The 16710-nt window shown below is 38.2% G+C and overlaps 1 protein-coding gene across 1 annotated transcript in view; it reads left to right on the top strand.

The window, feature by feature from the left end:
* The window catches only part of ROBO1 (roundabout guidance receptor 1), a 287511-nt gene that overhangs the window by 248379 nt on the left and 22422 nt on the right, over positions 1-16710 (top strand). Inside the window, exons 18-22 of the mRNA XM_057376619.1 lie at positions 2532-2729; positions 6174-6200; positions 8835-8877; positions 12391-12545; positions 15840-16175. Of these exons, the coding sequence (XP_057232602.1) occupies positions 2532-2729; positions 6174-6200; positions 8835-8877; positions 12391-12545; positions 15840-16175 (759 nt within the window). The remainder of the gene's footprint in view (positions 1-2531; positions 2730-6173; positions 6201-8834; positions 8878-12390; positions 12546-15839; positions 16176-16710) is intronic.

Raw genomic sequence — 16710 nt, 5'->3', positions numbered from 1 at the left:
AAGATAACGTTCCTGGAAATTTTAAGTGATGAGGAGCCCACTAAGTTTCAATCTCTTTATATTCAGTTTAGGATGTAGTCAAATGTGACCTCTTGAAAGCCCTTCCATCTCCTCTCCTTCTGTTTATGTGAGCACAGATGCATTTTTCTCTTTACCATGTGCATGGATATTTGCCAGCTTATCTAATGGCTCTAACAGTCCACCCATATTCAATGTGCCACAAGCACAGTTTCTTAAAACCAATGTATTATCATGCTGTTCTTATGCTTGCAATGGCAAGTAAAATGATGGCATGAAATTAACATTGATTGAAAATTAGAATAAAACATTCAAAGAGATTCTTCAGGATTTTATAATAATAAAACACAGGTTGAATAATGCAAAATGTTTGTGTATAAAAGTGCTGTCTTTCTGTATGGCTGAATTGTTGATGTATTTAAAAAAGATTCTTATTTGGTTTTTGAGTTTGTTATTATTTTTTCTCCGGGATTTATTGTTTTAAAACATGTACTTTAAGGATGAGACAAAAAATAGTTGTCAGTCTTATTTATTCAGRACCAGAGGCTCTCCATAAATGTTTTATTTGATTCCATTAAGTTGTATAAGAGACCATAACTGTTCAAAAATACAGAAATTACTCATTTTGAAAAGGAGACTGATGATGCAAGTTTTCATATCTTAATATGGCCTCAGCTGCAGMGAGACAAAAGATGAGATGACAGCTTTAATTCATTGGTCACAGTATACTTTATACATTTAAGCCCATCTGGCCACTTGTGTGGAACTTCASTTGGCTGTCTCCATAAAATCTGAAGCAACCCATCTTAACCTTGCACAAATAGGCATGAAATCCATAAACYCAGCAGACACAAAGAGTGTATTAGTGAGAAAAGAATGAGTCTGCCTGGTGAACTTTCTGACTAGGCAGTGCACTTAGGATCACAGAAGATAAAGGGAGCTGAAATATGAAATAAAATTTCCAATAAGGTAGCAGTCAAAGGCGGGGGTGATTTCTCAGCAAAATAGATATTTGACTTCAAGGTCACAAAAACTGGAATCTGGAATCCCTCRCTGGAAGAAGCTGTTATTAATTTAACCATTTCCATTCAAAAAGGGATCCTTTTCCAGAGGAGGTTTTTAGTTTATATATTTTTTTTTGTGATTCCATCTACTGCTTTTATTTGAGTCTCTTATATTTTATTTAGGCTTATTTTGGCATAATGCAAGATGTCATCATTTAAAAAACAATTCTAATCACTGCTTAGTTCATAGGAAAAAGATACTGGTTTTGAGTAAATAGGTTTTGATATCTTATGTAGTTCATATTAATAGAATTAATGACAGCAGTTTTCTCCTTAAAACACTAATCTCTCATTCTGAATTTGATGTCACTACCAATAGTATAAAGCAACAATCTGCTGGATTTATACCGGAATAAAAGTGGGTATTTCAAAGCCCACTGTGGAATGTGTAAAGCAATATCCGCTCTGAGTWGAGGGTTTGAATTCCTGCCCTCGCCCTGTGCAGTAATGAAATTTCCAGCGAGCACTCTCTGTGGTGGTAAAGCATCAGGGAGGCAGTTGGAAACCCTGGTCTCTAACTGGATCTTCTTACTGCTGTTCCTAGAAAGTTCCTGCAAAAGTTCAGTACAGAAAGAGCAGAAAAGACCAATCCTTGAAGGTGTTGTCTGTATTAACAAAAAAAAAAAAATCAGTAGTCTATGGAAAAATTCATGTTCTTTATTTTGATGTGGGATATTTAAGGCTAAACTGGTTTAGAAAAGCACTGCTTGTTCATTACTAATGAGACTCCTTGGCTGTTTTTAGCAATTCATAAATCACTTTTTAGTTATCCTTTAGCTTTTTCATCCATATCTAAGAGGATTGGTTATTTTGTAGTTCTACTTTTCTACATCCTTTTAAATATTCAGTCTTTTTTTTAATTGAGGTCAGAGTGAGAGACTGAGAGACTGCAAACAGTACATTAGACTGTGTAATACAAGATTGAAGTAATCTGTCAGGAGCTTCTAAATTAAAATATCTCCCTCAATACCAGCCTCGTGTGAATGTAGTTTAAATTTGTAACTGTGGTTTTTGGTTCTGAAAGTGAATGTTTAGGGAGCTGRCTTGTACCCAGTTCTTGTTATTGCTGGTGTTTTGTACTAGAGCATTCCTTTTCTTGGTGTGTTCTTTGCTGATCCTCTGAGTTATTTTCTGAAGCTGATTTGGTTTGTTAAAATAAAAGAAAAATTGAAAATAGCAATGTGCAAGTTTGTAATTTATGAGCCTTTCTATTTGCATACCTGGTAGCCTGATTTTAGCACCTTTTGTAARGAAACAAAAGTCAGTGATATTGGAGGTACCTGTCTTGTATAGAAAACAARTAATTTCTATGTAGATGTGTAAAARAGAGATTTTGAAGAGCAGTCTTAAGGATTTTACYTTGAGAAACTGGACTGCAATTATGCCAGCTCTTTTCATGCTGCCTTGTTCACTCCAATTAATTGGCTGTTGCGGGTGTCTCTCTTTTAGATTCTCATGGAAACCCCGTGTCTTCAGAAGATCAAGTCAGTTTAGCCCAGCAGATTTCTGATGTAGTGAAGCAGCCTGCCTTTATTGCTGGGATTGGTGCAGCCTGTTGGATTATCCTGATGGTCTTCAGCATCTGGYTGTATCGGCACAGGAAGAAGCGAAACGGACTCACGAGTACTTACGCTGGTATCAGAAAAGGTGCCCTGTTACCTCTTTCAGTCTGTTGACTGCTGAATGCYTGTTTGCTGCCTATTTTATTTCATTTATCATCAGTCTCTTGTTCTTCTAAGGCTTGAATAAGGAATTATCAGCTTATTTCAGTGCTTTCATGAAGTTTGGGTTGTGAGCCAGYGCAGAGAGCAGCAATATTTACATAGCATGCTAAGTCTGGCTTTAGAGCATAAGTATTAAGCTAAATACCCAGAGTAGCTTTTAATAAAGATACTTCTACAAATGGGAAATGTAAAGATGGATTTAAGGCTGGGAACTTCCCACAGGCCCTTGCTCTCTGGCACTGTGCCATCTGAAGGGGAGCCAGGTGGCTCCTTCTCCCCCTGTTCAGTGCTTTGCCTGCTGCTGGAGGTGCTAACAGTGGTGTACATTGCAGTAACACTTGGGGTGCGTGTTCTTGAACTTCTTCTGTTCTGGGGGAGCGTGGCTGTTTGCAGAAGCACAAAAGTCAGCCTGCTTTCCAAAACTCTTTCCATAAATGCTGTTGTGAGACCCTTGGCTGGACTGAGTTCTGGGGCTATCACATCCTGCATCTGTATTTGGTTAGAGTGGCAGCAGTGGGGCTAACTTAAAGCACTCTGCATTTTCATGTTATTTCATGTTATTGAAATCTTTTACATATCACATTGGCAGTGGTCAAGCAATGCTTTGCAGTGTATTCTCTGACAAACAAAACTAGAATCTGCCTGGAAGATCTTCTGGAATAAAAACTTGACTCCTCCTGATTAAATAATGTCTATGTTAAGCCTGGAAATTAAAGCTGAATTCAATGAGCTACAGTTCATTACATCTCAAAGCAGTACCTTACASGCAGTCGTAGAGTGAGAACCATAAATTTTGGAATGAATCAGAAAATTGGAGATCCAGCTTTTGAAGAACTAGAGGGAGAATATTTGATACTTAGCAATCAGAAGATAGGTCTAGGTTTAAAAGGTGGACACATCTTTGTGTATGAAAGGTGTCACGAAATTCCATTCTTTAGTCCCTTCAAGAATGAATGTGTTATGGGCAAGACCGACAGACAAATCTGACACAAATGGTTCTAAACAACAGCAATGTGTTGCTATGTAGAAGAAGCAGTGCTAAAAATAGCAAATGAGCAAGTTGAAACATGGAAATAAGTCCAGAAGTGTTGCAGAGTTGAGATGTCCTCCATGCTGTTCAGTATTAATGCTCACTGTAGACTCCAGGCACAGTGGTTGCAGTGGAGTTGCAGCCAAGGAAAACGGGCAGAAATTCCACCCTYCTCGATTCTGTTCTGCTGGGATTCCTTAGGTAGGACAGCCCCCCAGGCACTGCTGCCCTGGCCTGTGCTGTTTTGTTTCACTAATAGCATGCTGCCACACTCCTTTCTACAGCTCTATCACACTAACATCGCTCTGCTCTCACCAGTACCTATGATTAAGCAAAAGGCATGCAATTTGTCCTTAAAAATGGTTACTTCAGCGACATCAGCTATTGTTCAAGACAGCTGTGTTTTTCGATATATGTGAAAATAACTTTTGTGTAATTTGGGGAGGGGGGAATCTAAATGAAAGTATGCAGACAAGTAGGGTCTGTATCTCTGGTATCAAGTGTTCTTCAAAGGCAAACCCTATCTTTAGGGAAATATGAATTGCAAAGTAGTTTGGCACTGCAGTTCATCAAGTCATCACTGCAAGTCCAAACTTTCTTCAGTCTTGCATTTATTTATTTTTATATTTAGCTTCAGGCCTGTCATCTGTTAAAATACTTCACTCCTCCCACACATGCACACTGTGCTAGCAATCTTACACACTCAGAAGAGTTTATTAATAGAAGCTCTAAGAATTAAGTCATTCTTTCATGTGGTAGCAATAAGATTTCTTTTAGTAGAACCTCTGTTCCTCAGTTCCTTAAGGAACTAAACTAGGTTTAGTAGTACGTAGCTCACGGAACAGTAACAAAACAGTAGCTTCTGATTTATTTTTTTTTCATGTCCCTGTGATTGCAAATTAATTTTGAGATTCTTGATTCTCTTTGGAATAGCTCGGGTTTAAATGCCTGTTCTATTTTAATGAAAGCTTGTTACTATGGTTCAATTTTCTTTGAATGTTACCAAATTAAACTTGACTATGTGAAAAGGCCTAGCTCAAAGAAAATACAATGGCATTCCTAAGGTGAAGAGCTTTGCTACAAATGCAGGATGAAATGGGCAAATGCTCAATTTTTCTTTCTTTGCTTAGTGTCATATCCCTGGAAATAAATTGGCTTGGTTAAAAAGGGGAATAATCTACACTTATCCTCAGCTATAACAAGACACTCCATACTCCCCACAAACACCAAGGTTATTAAAAATCAGATKAAGTTGTTCTCTTAGCCAGAACCTGTCCTTTCTGTGCTGGCTTTGCTGATCAACTTAAGTCTCCAGGCTATTTTAGTGAACATTTGATTGTTTCTCTTACCTTTTGCTCTCATTAGATCAGAAAGGGAGATGTTAGCCTTGTTCTGCCATCRCTGAGAGGAAAACGATACTGTCTTGTCAACAGGAGGGGGAGCATGTGCTAATAGGAAGAGCAGATGCTAGTGCTGTGTATTTGGATTAGAAACCCTATTGATCCAAAGAGGATTTATAGGAGCTGTGAGGGGGAAGATTGTCAAGCAGTGTCATTGTTCTGTTGTTAACCTTTCCCTCCCAAAGCCAAGGGTTGAAAGGTAGAAAGGTGTTATGTCTAGGAAGATTTTTTTTTTTTGGTGATTATTAAAAAAAGAAAGATAATAACTCTGTGTAACAGTCTCATCTCTGAAAACAAAAATTAATTGCTGCAGTAGATTTTAGTGCCCTTATTACAGCGAGAGTTGGTGCCATTCTTGATTCAGAYGCAGTAAAACAGCAGTTCTCTTTGTTCCTTTTTATGATTATTATTTCCTTACTGAATACTTAAGTGTGCCTATTAGTTCAGTGTAATGAGCATTTACTTGGTGAACTGCAGATAAGATTCAATAGGACCTTGATAAGGCTTTGTTAAGGAATTTGTCATTCTGTATTCTAGAATGATTAACAGTGTGGGGTTTTGTTTGTGCTAGGATTTTCAGAAAAAGAACTTAAAACACCAAACTGAAAGGGATTTGAAAGGCTAAACCACTCCTATTGTGCTCCTGGTCCCCTCAGGAGCACAATAGAATATCAAGCTTTGGGTTTTTTTTTTCCTTTTTCTTTCTTTTTTTTTTTTATTTTTTTTCTTTTCCTCCCCAGCATAGTACCTTCAGAGACAAGCTTCTTTCTGAATTGCAATTTTAGTTTTTATTTTTACATCAATGTGACTGAACTAGTGGATTAGTTATATGTATTTGTTTTATGTTCAGCTGTCTGCTAGATTTATACTAATGTGGTATGTTTCCCTTTCTCTCTTCAGCTTAATAACCAGTTTGTATTTTKTTTTGATTTTTCAGTCCCGTCTTTTACCTTCACACCAACAGGTATATATTTGCACTTTTCCCCCCTCCTTTGTTACTTAAGCATGTGTTTGTGGTACTATTCCTCTTTTTCTGACATAACCAACCAGCCCAGCTGCTCTGAAGGGTTTTTCTAAGCAATGTCATCAGTGACAGGTATCATTATTTGTTCTCTGAGTATTTGCTTTGTGRCTGACAGTGTTTTCTGTTTGTGTGTACCATTCCCTAGCACACCATTCCATGCCAGCATGCCCTTTTGTAGCATGGTCCTGTCAGTTTRTGCACACTGGGCTCTCTTCCTGCATATTTCAAAGGAATAGTGTGGCCTCCCACACCTAACCATGCAAAAGGTGCTTCTGATGGAGGAGGAATGACTTAGCAGAGTCCAGATGCTGATTTGAAAGGGAATCAGTGGGATTATAGTTGGTGAAACATTTGCTCCTTTTCTTTCCTCTGGATCAGCATTAATCCAGTGACCTCGGAGTTGTCTGCTTTGGAAGATACAGAAAATCAAAGTGTTGTAGCAGTTAGATTTCTTTGCTTGTTGCCTTAATCCATATTTCTGTTATGAAATTGTAAAATAATTACCCTCTTCTGATTAAAAAGAGGGGTGYTGTAAATTCAGTGTGGGTTAAAAATCACCTTCTGTTTATTTTTGCTTGGAAATATGGTACAAAATATGGTACAATCTGAGCCATAGCCCACCAAAGTCCGTGAGAGCCTTTCTTTCCAGAAAAACTGACCTTCAGTGGGTCCCACAGCATGAACAGCTCATCCTCTGCAGCAGATAAAAACCCACCAGCATTCTGCATTTATTGTAGCTGCAGCCTGAGTGAACAGGMAGGTTGTTTCTCCCAGCTTCATTCTAAATCCTCTGTTTTCACAAGAGCCCTATGAGATTTGCTGTACGTGGAGTTGCAGCTATGGGTAAAAACCACCTACCCCCTCCTCTGCACATGCAATTTCCCAGGGAATATTAGCTCATGATCAGCACTGTGCTAATTTGGCCCTTGTGCAGCAGCTGAGTTGCATCCTTCAAGCTGGACCACAGAGGAAGCAAACCCCCTCTGCCTGCACTCATCCCCACAGGCTGAGTTGTGCTGGGTATTATCCACGTGCTTTTAATCAAACTGAAGAGWGCCTCCTTTCAGAAGTCATCCTGTTATGTTCAGTGCAGTTGCTTCCTGTTCAGCGGGAGCCAGAGTGGCCCTCAACGTTTCTGAAGGCCTTTGAGTGCCAYGGTGGAGAATAATTCAAGCTCTTCTTATTTTGCTGTTACTTTAATTGGCTAAACAGAGGGCTTCTATTGTAATCTCCATTGTAGCACACTGCTGAAATTCTGCAGAGGTTGGAAGCTGACATCTATTCTCTCCATTGGATTCTTAACATTAAAAGAAAATATCAGGGTTTCGTAAGATATGTCAGAGCTGCAAAATAAATTTTGAAGAATAAATGGGGAAAAACATAAAGCWTATAAAACACTTGAAGGAAAAAAATCCTTTTTTTTCAATCCAGAATCTCAGTCAGGCTTTGACTTTAAATTGAACCGGGCCCTCCTCACTGGCATTACCTACAGTAAAAGACTTACCTGTAGGAATGCATCCTACATTTTAATCCTGTTATTGTAATCGCTGCCAGCATTTATCTCTCTCTTGCAGACTCCCAGTTTGGAGTTCTTCTRAAGAGCAGAATTTGGCTGCTTGTTTTCAGCACATTCCTATCTGGAAAGTGTAGAATCCATCAGCATTTGCAGGGAGGCAGTCTCCTTAACCCTTTGCCAAAGCCAATGCAAAYCTGAAAAATACCTTGCACTGTTTCTTTGTGGATGTTTGCATCCTAAAAGCTAACTCCTTAAACATCTTGCTTCCTGTGAAGGATATGCAATCCATGCCAACAGACAAATGCACGTGGACATCCACTTTGTTAAGGCAGAATATTTCTGAAATGCTAGAAAAATTCCTTCTAATTTAGAAGGTATTCTTTCTGCCAGACTTTTTATTATCAAGATTTATATATATAAGTTTTTGGTTTAGATAGCATAATTTATAAATCMAGTTGTAAAATGTTATAAAATGTGTAGTTTCTGTGGACTTCTAGAGTGTGCTTGTTCCCTGGGTGTATTGCAGTAACATTCAGAAAGAGCATTTGTTTTTGCAGTAGCTTCAGCTGTAATGAGCCATTATTTACTTTGGAAGTAAGGTCTGTTATAGAATCGTGATACCTCTTCAATCTTGCCAAAATAATAAGGCAGAGCAAAGCTTTAACATCCAGCCATTCATGAAATAAATATATGACCTAAATCCTTCCACAGAGTAACTCCACTGAAGTCAGCAGAGTTATGTTAAGAATAAGTTCGACCTGATGTATGGCTTCCTGCTTTCTTAAGTGATACATTTGTGTGTGTGTGTGTGTTCAGAACAGATCAGAAATATAAAACCCTGTTGGGGTTAAGGCCAGCAGTTACCAAGCAGCACAAGTGTTGYGTCTAAACTTGGATTTGAAGCAGTAGCTTGCAGAATGAGGCACGGAATTAATGTATAAACAATGTACAGTTATTGTCTTAGCTAAAATGAAACAAAGGCAAAGTAAATACTGTTATCGAAGGAGTCTTGTATGATTTTTGAATTATTTCCTTCTTTTTATCTTTAACTATTTCAGTAACATATCAGAGAGGAGGAGAGGCCGTAAGCAGTGGAGGCAGGTAATTATATCCTTTATTCTTATAGGTATAMATTGTGTGCAAATAAATTGAAGGATTACAGGAGTTCAATTTTCCTTGTAAGTGATGGCAGAATAATCACTTGCAAAGCTATGTTTTAGTTCATTATTTTAATTTATGCATTTTGGCCATATATTTACTGTTTAGAAGGAGAGTATGTGGTTTGATTTTTTAGGTTGATTCCCAAAACATTGTTTGAAATATTTTCAGCATTSTTAAGCTCTAAAAACTGCATGTCGAAAAACGAGCAGCAGAGGGAGTGCTTTAACTTCAAAACAAAGACCTGGCTTACCTCCTGATTAAGGGAGTAAAAATAATTAAATCKTGGCATTTATGAAGATTAAGAAATATAGCTGCTTCACAAATACTACAGAGAAAGAAAACGTTTATTGGAAAAAATTGTTGAAGACATAAACAGCTTATAAGATGGCATTTTAAGGAAAAAAGCTTTCTGTGAATGCACAAGAGTTAGAGCATTGCTTAAAGGAGCCAGGGCACAGAAGGAGAGGGAAACAGGTTGGTTTTAAATTTACAGCCCCCCGCTCTGCAAACCATTCCAGACTGAAGATTTAACTCAGGCATGTTCGCTGGGTTTATGTTATTACTTAATGAATGGCCTTGGAGAAAACAGTAATTTGCATTGCCCGTGTAGAGGTGAAGTTTTCTTCAGGAAGAAAAATAATGGTTTTAGCAAAAGGCAGGTCAAAGCAGTAGTGCTTTACTAGCACACCATTTTTTTCTCYAGGTTACATTCAAAGATTTGGCATGATGTTGAAAAAAATGCTAAAATSTCAGAGATCAGCTGGGCAACAAAGTCCTGTGACAATTCCTATTCACAAGTGGCATCTTTTGATTCCGAATTTGTCAGACCAAGCAGAAATTTGGTAATTGTAAAGATTATAAAAATTAAACATTCCTGGTCTACTTGAATGCTCTGCAGAGGTGATGCTGTTCAGCTCCTGCTGCAGCTGGACCTGGTATATTAAGAGCAATTGCAGATATCTCTGCCCAGCTCTGTGCTGCTGTGCTGTCAGGGCCATAAAAGTGTGGAGGGAAACCTCTAGAACAGCTGCCATGTGGTTTTTGAATGGATAAATCTGTAAATCACTGGGCTGCTGCCTCTACTCCAGAACAGTGAGAAAATAGGAGAGATATGAGMCCCCTCTTTCCCTGACAGGATTGTTCAAAAAGATACTCAGCTAACATCCTTTGTGTTCTTTGTGCTGCTGTGCTTTTCCACTTTTCCCATAGCACAGGCTGCATGAAGCACACTCACACAGAGGACAGAAATGAGCCCAAAAGTGTCTACATCGTCCACAGTAACTTTGGTACTGCCAGAGAAGCAGTTTCAATTTTACTGTCCTAGTTTTCAGCAACAGTGCCAGAATCTAACAATGTKATTGATTCAAGGTGCAAACATCTATGCTGGTTTTGATCATTTGCATATATGGCATTTACAGCATGTGTGATGTAACTTACTTTGTAGGATATGAAACACAGTTCTGTAATGTAAAAAAAAAAAAGTTATTTTTGCATATGGAACCATCCTCTGATATCCAAGCCTAAGGTTTTCACTTGCTTCCTTTATATTTGCAGTGTTTTGGAAAGGTTTAGCATTTTTGCCAAGTGCAGTTATTTGAGCACGTTAAAGCATTTTTCAGATTTCGAAATGTCACAGTGATGTATTTCAACATAATCCCCACTAGTGTGATGCTGAAAAAAATACCCATTTCTATGGCAATCCCTTTTCTAGACAGGATTTGAGTAATGGCAATTGTGGTGGATTGACTCCAGCCGGCACCACACAGCCCCTTGCTCTGTCCACCCCTGCTTCACACCCAGTCCACTAATTCAGGGAGTCAAGGAATTTGCTGCCATGGTGAAAGATCTTTGGAAATTATTATTATCTCAGATCATCATCAYTCTATGGAGCTGTAATGCAAGCATYKCTTGCCTACAGTTCCACCTWAATGGCTCCARTTAGTGGAATTCTCATCTACTWATATACCTCACACCACATTTCTTACATGACAGCAGGTGTGAATGCAAAGGGAATTTTAGAAACAAAGGATCTTTAACTGCCTGTGATAAAAAATCCAGTCTTTAAAGTGCTGGAACATTCTGAAATGCTTTGTCTCCTCCGAACACCTTGAGGTGTAGGTTCATTGTAAGAGCAGAGTGTTACGAAAAAAGCAGGGAATTTCAAATCAGCTCACCTGCTCATAGGCCTAMACAGCTGTATATTTGTTTCAGTTTTTTTTAAAAACATTCCTTTACTGAATGCATATTGCCTGGTTTGTAAGCCTGACAGCAAGTCAAGCCTCATCACCTCCCATGTTAAATTGTCAGATGACATATGCAGCACAGAAATATATATATATGTACATATATATGTATAGATCTTTTAAATGTCATTCTAAGTCTATGACTTAAGCCTGCAGCACTGACAGACTCTATCCCCCACAAATAACTGCATGCAGCTTGTATTTTCARCTTGCAGTTTAAGAGGATTAGCATATTTTATTCTTGAAGATCATCACATCTAATATTATGGAAAATAGTTCCTTCACTATTTCAAATTGAAAAGTTGCCTGTTAAATCCCATGAGAAGGAGACTGTGTTTACATATATATATATATGACTGTAACTAAAATGATCTRTTTTTTAAAAGCACCTTAGTTAGCAAAGGCAGTTTGAAATTGTGTAGGGATGCTACTTGTGTGGGACTGTAACACAAACTGAAGAGCCACCAAAGATTCTACAGAACATTCACCAGAGAGCCTTTCACACTCATTGCAAAAATTCAGCAACTTGGAAAACAAGGAATGYTGTTCCTTTCTGCTGATGGCAGGAATGCACTTTGTTCCAAAGGCAGCCAGGATGCAGCATTCATGTCTGGATATTTTTCAGGTGGTCCCTATTCCCAATCACCTTAAACTCTTTTTTCAGCTGAGTGCTTCACTCACTACGTGTGTGTCACCCATGTCACCCACTCAGTAGGGTTAGTGGAAGCAGCATTGTCTGAGGGTGAGGAGAATTTGCTCCATGAACAACCAAGAATTTGGGAGTATTTAAATTTGGCTCTCATTCATGCATATCCATCCTGCTTCCATGTCTGGATTTTTTGTTTAACTGRCTTGCCAGTTTCCTTCTTTTTACCTTGATTTCTTTAAAAAGGTGCAAAGGAGCAGAAAAATAAAAATGCAACCTCCTAAGGAAAAAAAAAAATAAACCAAAGTGACATAACATATAGCGTAGTCCAGCGAAATGAACTGAATGCTGTCCTTGACTGTTCACTCCTGAGTGTTTTAGCAAGGAATAGGTTATATAAGGGACTAGAAGCTGCTAAATAATTGAATGTAGCTGTATTTTTCAGTGCTTCTGCCTTTTTATATGTGGTATTATTTTGTACTATCTKACTATTTGGAAGAGTGTAACTGCAATGTGAAAACACTTTTGTTTACTTTTTGAAATGACCGAGCTTTGTTTTTAAAGGCCTGGACTCCTAAACATCAGTGAACCGGCCACTCAGCCGTGGTTGGCAGATACTTGGCCTAACACAGGGAACAATCACAATGACTGCTCCATCAACTGCTGCACCGCTGGCAATGGCAACAGTGATAGCAACCTTACAACGTACAGTCGACCAGGTTAGATATGTTTCTACCTTGCTAAGGAATCTTCTTTACACAGTGTGTGCTTCTAGTACCTGGCAGAGCGTACAGGTTTGTTTGGGTTTGTATTTCCAGTGCTTTTAGACTTTGTATAGTGTCTTCTCTTTGTCATGATGATGCTTTTGGTCTCTTTTTGGATCCTTCCTCGGTYCCCTTTGGACAGTTGTAGTAGGCTTAAGGAGCCCTTGCAAAATTCAATGCTGCCAGAATTCACACTGAAATTATATGTTTCAGCTACTGAGTAGAGCAGATATGGTCATTTTTAGGTTTTTTAGGTTTTAGCTTTTCCTTCTGCTTTGGATGCGATGGGAAGTAAGAAATAAAACATTACTACAGTACTTGTAACAAAGTCAGTCTGGTTTTAGCACACTCAGAACTTCCCTTTGAGTGCCATTCTGTACAGAACTGGATAGCTGAGGTTCTGTTTTGGGTGTGTGAATAAAGAAATCAGCTTTGCACGCTTAAAACAATTACAAAACGTTAAGTGGTAGTTCCTGGGAGCTTGGGCAGGACTCAGAGTTCTGGAAGAAAACCTCATGACTTCCATGGAAGACATTTGGGAAAAAATATCTCAAGAGTGTTAGGTGTTGCACATTTTATTTWAAACAGGCCTTTTGGTTTAGCCCAGTTTGTGTTACTGGTGAGGAGTGAAATGAAGCTTTTCCACTACAAGAATCTCTAGCTGGTTTTGCTAGAGCATTTCCTAGCATTTCAGAGAAGGAGTATGTGAAGTTACACAAGTGCCAAGCAGCATTACCTCCTGTAATTAATATGAAGCCAGCTATAATGGCTGGTAATTCATGGGTGCTGGTAATGGCAATYTATTTCCTGCAGTAATGCTGTCTGACAGTGACCACTGCCAGGTGCTTCAGAGCAAGGTGAGAGATTTGGGCATTGGAGACTTTTATTTCACTCTGGCTGAGGATATCATGTCCACCACTGCCTGTATAAAAAAGTTTGTGATACAGGAATACTTTACTATGAGAAGGACAGATATAGCAAGTTCTGGTAACTGAAACCTGACAAATTCAGAAAAAGAAGAGAAGGCACATTTTTGATGGTTGTAAYCTGTTATAACCTCTTGTATTGAACTGCAGTGGATTCTCCCTCTTTTTGTTTTCATATTAAGCTTGGTTTTGTTGCAAAGCGTTTCCTTCCTTTCAAGCAGACCTTTGGAACTTGTGGGTCAGACAATATGCTCAGAGTGGTCTGTTCTTCCCTGGAAAATCTGGCAGGTATCTTCATTCTGTCATCTGGGTCTGGTTTATGCTCTGAAGCAGCAGCAGTGGATATCCCCTCTACAGTTGTGAATATGCAAAGTAGCTGCATTTTTAATTGCCTTTAAGTATAGCACTCTCTTCCAAGTCTACCGAATGGGAACGGATTGATCCAAAAGTAGATGCCATAAAAAAATCTAACAGGATAAATCTGTTATATGGGTAAACCGGTTTTAAGTACTTGTTATGAGGAATTTTAATGTGTCTGTGTAAAAAAAATTGTGTACTGCCTGTGCTGTATTGATGATATTGCCTTACATACAAATCAGATGTAGCTGCAAATGGARGGAGGTGAAAATAGATGTTATAAGTGGCTCTGTGAGGATGTTGTAGCAAAGCCTGAGGTATCAGGAGTGAAGAATATACTGTATATATAATTGCSCAGTATAATACAATAGACTTGGAAGGGAGGAAAGACTAGGATGGTTTCAGCAGGTGAGAGAAATAAAAACATTTAAACAGCAGAAATCAAGAAGTTGAAGACTGCGAAGCAATAAATAACAGAAGCAATAAATAACACCTCACAGAAGAAAGAAAAATATATCAAACAGTAAAACCTTCAAAAAAAACCCACAGGCTGGGGGGCATGAAATGTGCAGTGATAAGCTCTGTGTGGCATGTTCTGATACTGTTCCTTAGTCACTGAAAGTGTGGATCAGTGGTTTTCTTACTCAAGCATTATTTTATTCTCCTTTCTCAGGTAATATTTCTCTAAAAATATGTATGTATTAGGGAATGTTTTTGAAATTGAACATCCTCTATGTTTGCTAGCTGTTTTATGTAGAGTAATGGTAAAATCTTGAATTGTCTAGTTTTACTTGGCATCTTCTCAGTGTATTCATTGTGGACATAGGTAATGGATTTTAGGTTTTGAATCAAATTCATTAGTATGAATAGCACATATTTTAAAAGAGGGAAAACTATATTCCTCGTGAGTTGTTATGTAATTATTGATGCATTAATCAACTGGAAAATGAGAAATTTTGCTTAAGGATCATTGGATGCTAGATTCACTAAGCCTTCTAACTGCTGACCCACAGCATATTTTACTTCAGTCAGTATTTTCCTGGTGGACTGGATGTGGAGAGGAACAAATATGTGACTCTGCTGTCACAGAGAGGCAAGAGAAGGTGGCAATGCAGGGGCACTGTTTCACACAGTAGTGGCCAGAGCACCAGCACATACCAGTTTACTGACTGCAGTAATTGGTGATCTCAGGATGCAGTGAATGTCAGAAGAATGAATTCATGCTGTCTATCTATATGATATATSTTTAGCATACAGGATAACGTTATTACTGTGGTATTACGTGTTTTGCAATATCCAAAACAACTGAAAATTAGCTAAGATTCCAGATTGCTTTTCTGTCTTTYTGTTTCAAGTTAAAATATAAGATTGTACAAGGAAACAATGATCAAATAAAGACTTGCTACTSGGTACTGAGTTACCTTTTACTTTGTACTGTTTTTCTTTAATTCTCTTATATGTAATAATTTATAAAAACCTATTGTACATCTATTTCTTATCACAAATACAAGTATTTCTAGATACTGTTGAGGTATCTCTACAGATATGAGCTGTTTTATTTAGTTATTCCCACTATTAAGTTTTAATTTTCCTTGCAATGCAAATGGTTTTAATCAAAATTATTAATTGAATATCTATACTGCTATGAGAATAATGTATAAAAATATGGATGTTTGTATGGCCACTGTGGAAATGCCCAACAAGGTAAGTCATCGTAGATACAATTCAGGTCTGAATTTACAGTGAATCTGAACAGTGACCCCTACTTTTGGAGCARTATTGTGTAAGATAAAAAATATTTTGTAATTTATATAAGTGAGTGGCATATCTCTGCCTCAGTTCAGACTCAACTATATGGATTCAAGCCATACAGTTGTGCACTGAGGAAATGTTAGAGGGGGTTTCGTGGAAAGTCTGGTGTAAGCGAACAGAATGACCTTTTCTCTTTTCTCTCCTCTGTGGTTAGCCGATTGTATAGCAAATTACAACAATCAGCTGGACAACAAGCAGACAAACCTGATGTTGCCTGAGTCAACTGTGTATGGGGACGTGGACCTCAGCAACAAAATCAATGAGATGAAAACCTTCAATAGTCCAAATCTAAAGGATGGAAGATTTGTCAGCCAGCCTGGGCAGCCCACTCCTTATGCCACCACCCAGCTCATCCAGTCCAATATCAGCAATAATGTTAACAATGGCAGCGGGGACTCGAATGAGAAACACTGGAAACCCTCTGTYCAGCAAAAGCAAGAGGTTCCACCCATACAGTACAACATTATGGAGCAAAACAAATTAAACAAAGGTGAAGAGCTTTTAGCTTGTTTCTCCTCTTTAGGCATCAGAGGAGTTTTGACCTTCTGGTTCCGGGAGTCTAAAGCTTTCAGGTTCAGCAGTTACAGGCTTCTGTGGTGCTTTTAGGCTTCTGCCTCTTCAGATTTAGAAATACACAGTTAGCAGTGTCAGAAAGTTCATTAGCACCACAATAATCTTCAGATGTTGCATTTATTGTAAAAAATAACAAGCTGTGTCTTTAGAAAAGAGTTAAATAAAATAAATTTCCTATGGATATGAGATTAATTTAAATTTAATAGTARTTAAGGGATTGGTTAGGACAGAGGCCAGATATTTTATTCACGAGCCAGATGCATGGTAGTCACATTATACTCTACCTTAAATTTTAAATAGGTCAATCCACTCTTCCCGGTCGTGGATGGAGACTCATTAAATCTACATGTTCATGTAAACGAATGAAATTTTGCATATCAAACTCTGTAAAATTGTATTGTGTTGTACACTGGGGACACAGATGGAGTGATCCAATTCATTTTAGCCTTGTT

The sequence above is a fragment of the Malurus melanocephalus genome, unplaced genomic scaffold (assembly GCF_030028575.1).
Source record: "Malurus melanocephalus ecotype Western Australia unplaced genomic scaffold, MMel_1.1 scaffold_285, whole genome shotgun sequence".
Taxonomy (NCBI): domain Eukaryota; kingdom Metazoa; phylum Chordata; class Aves; order Passeriformes; family Maluridae; genus Malurus; species Malurus melanocephalus.
This window is presented reverse-complemented; position numbering and strand designations above follow the sequence as displayed.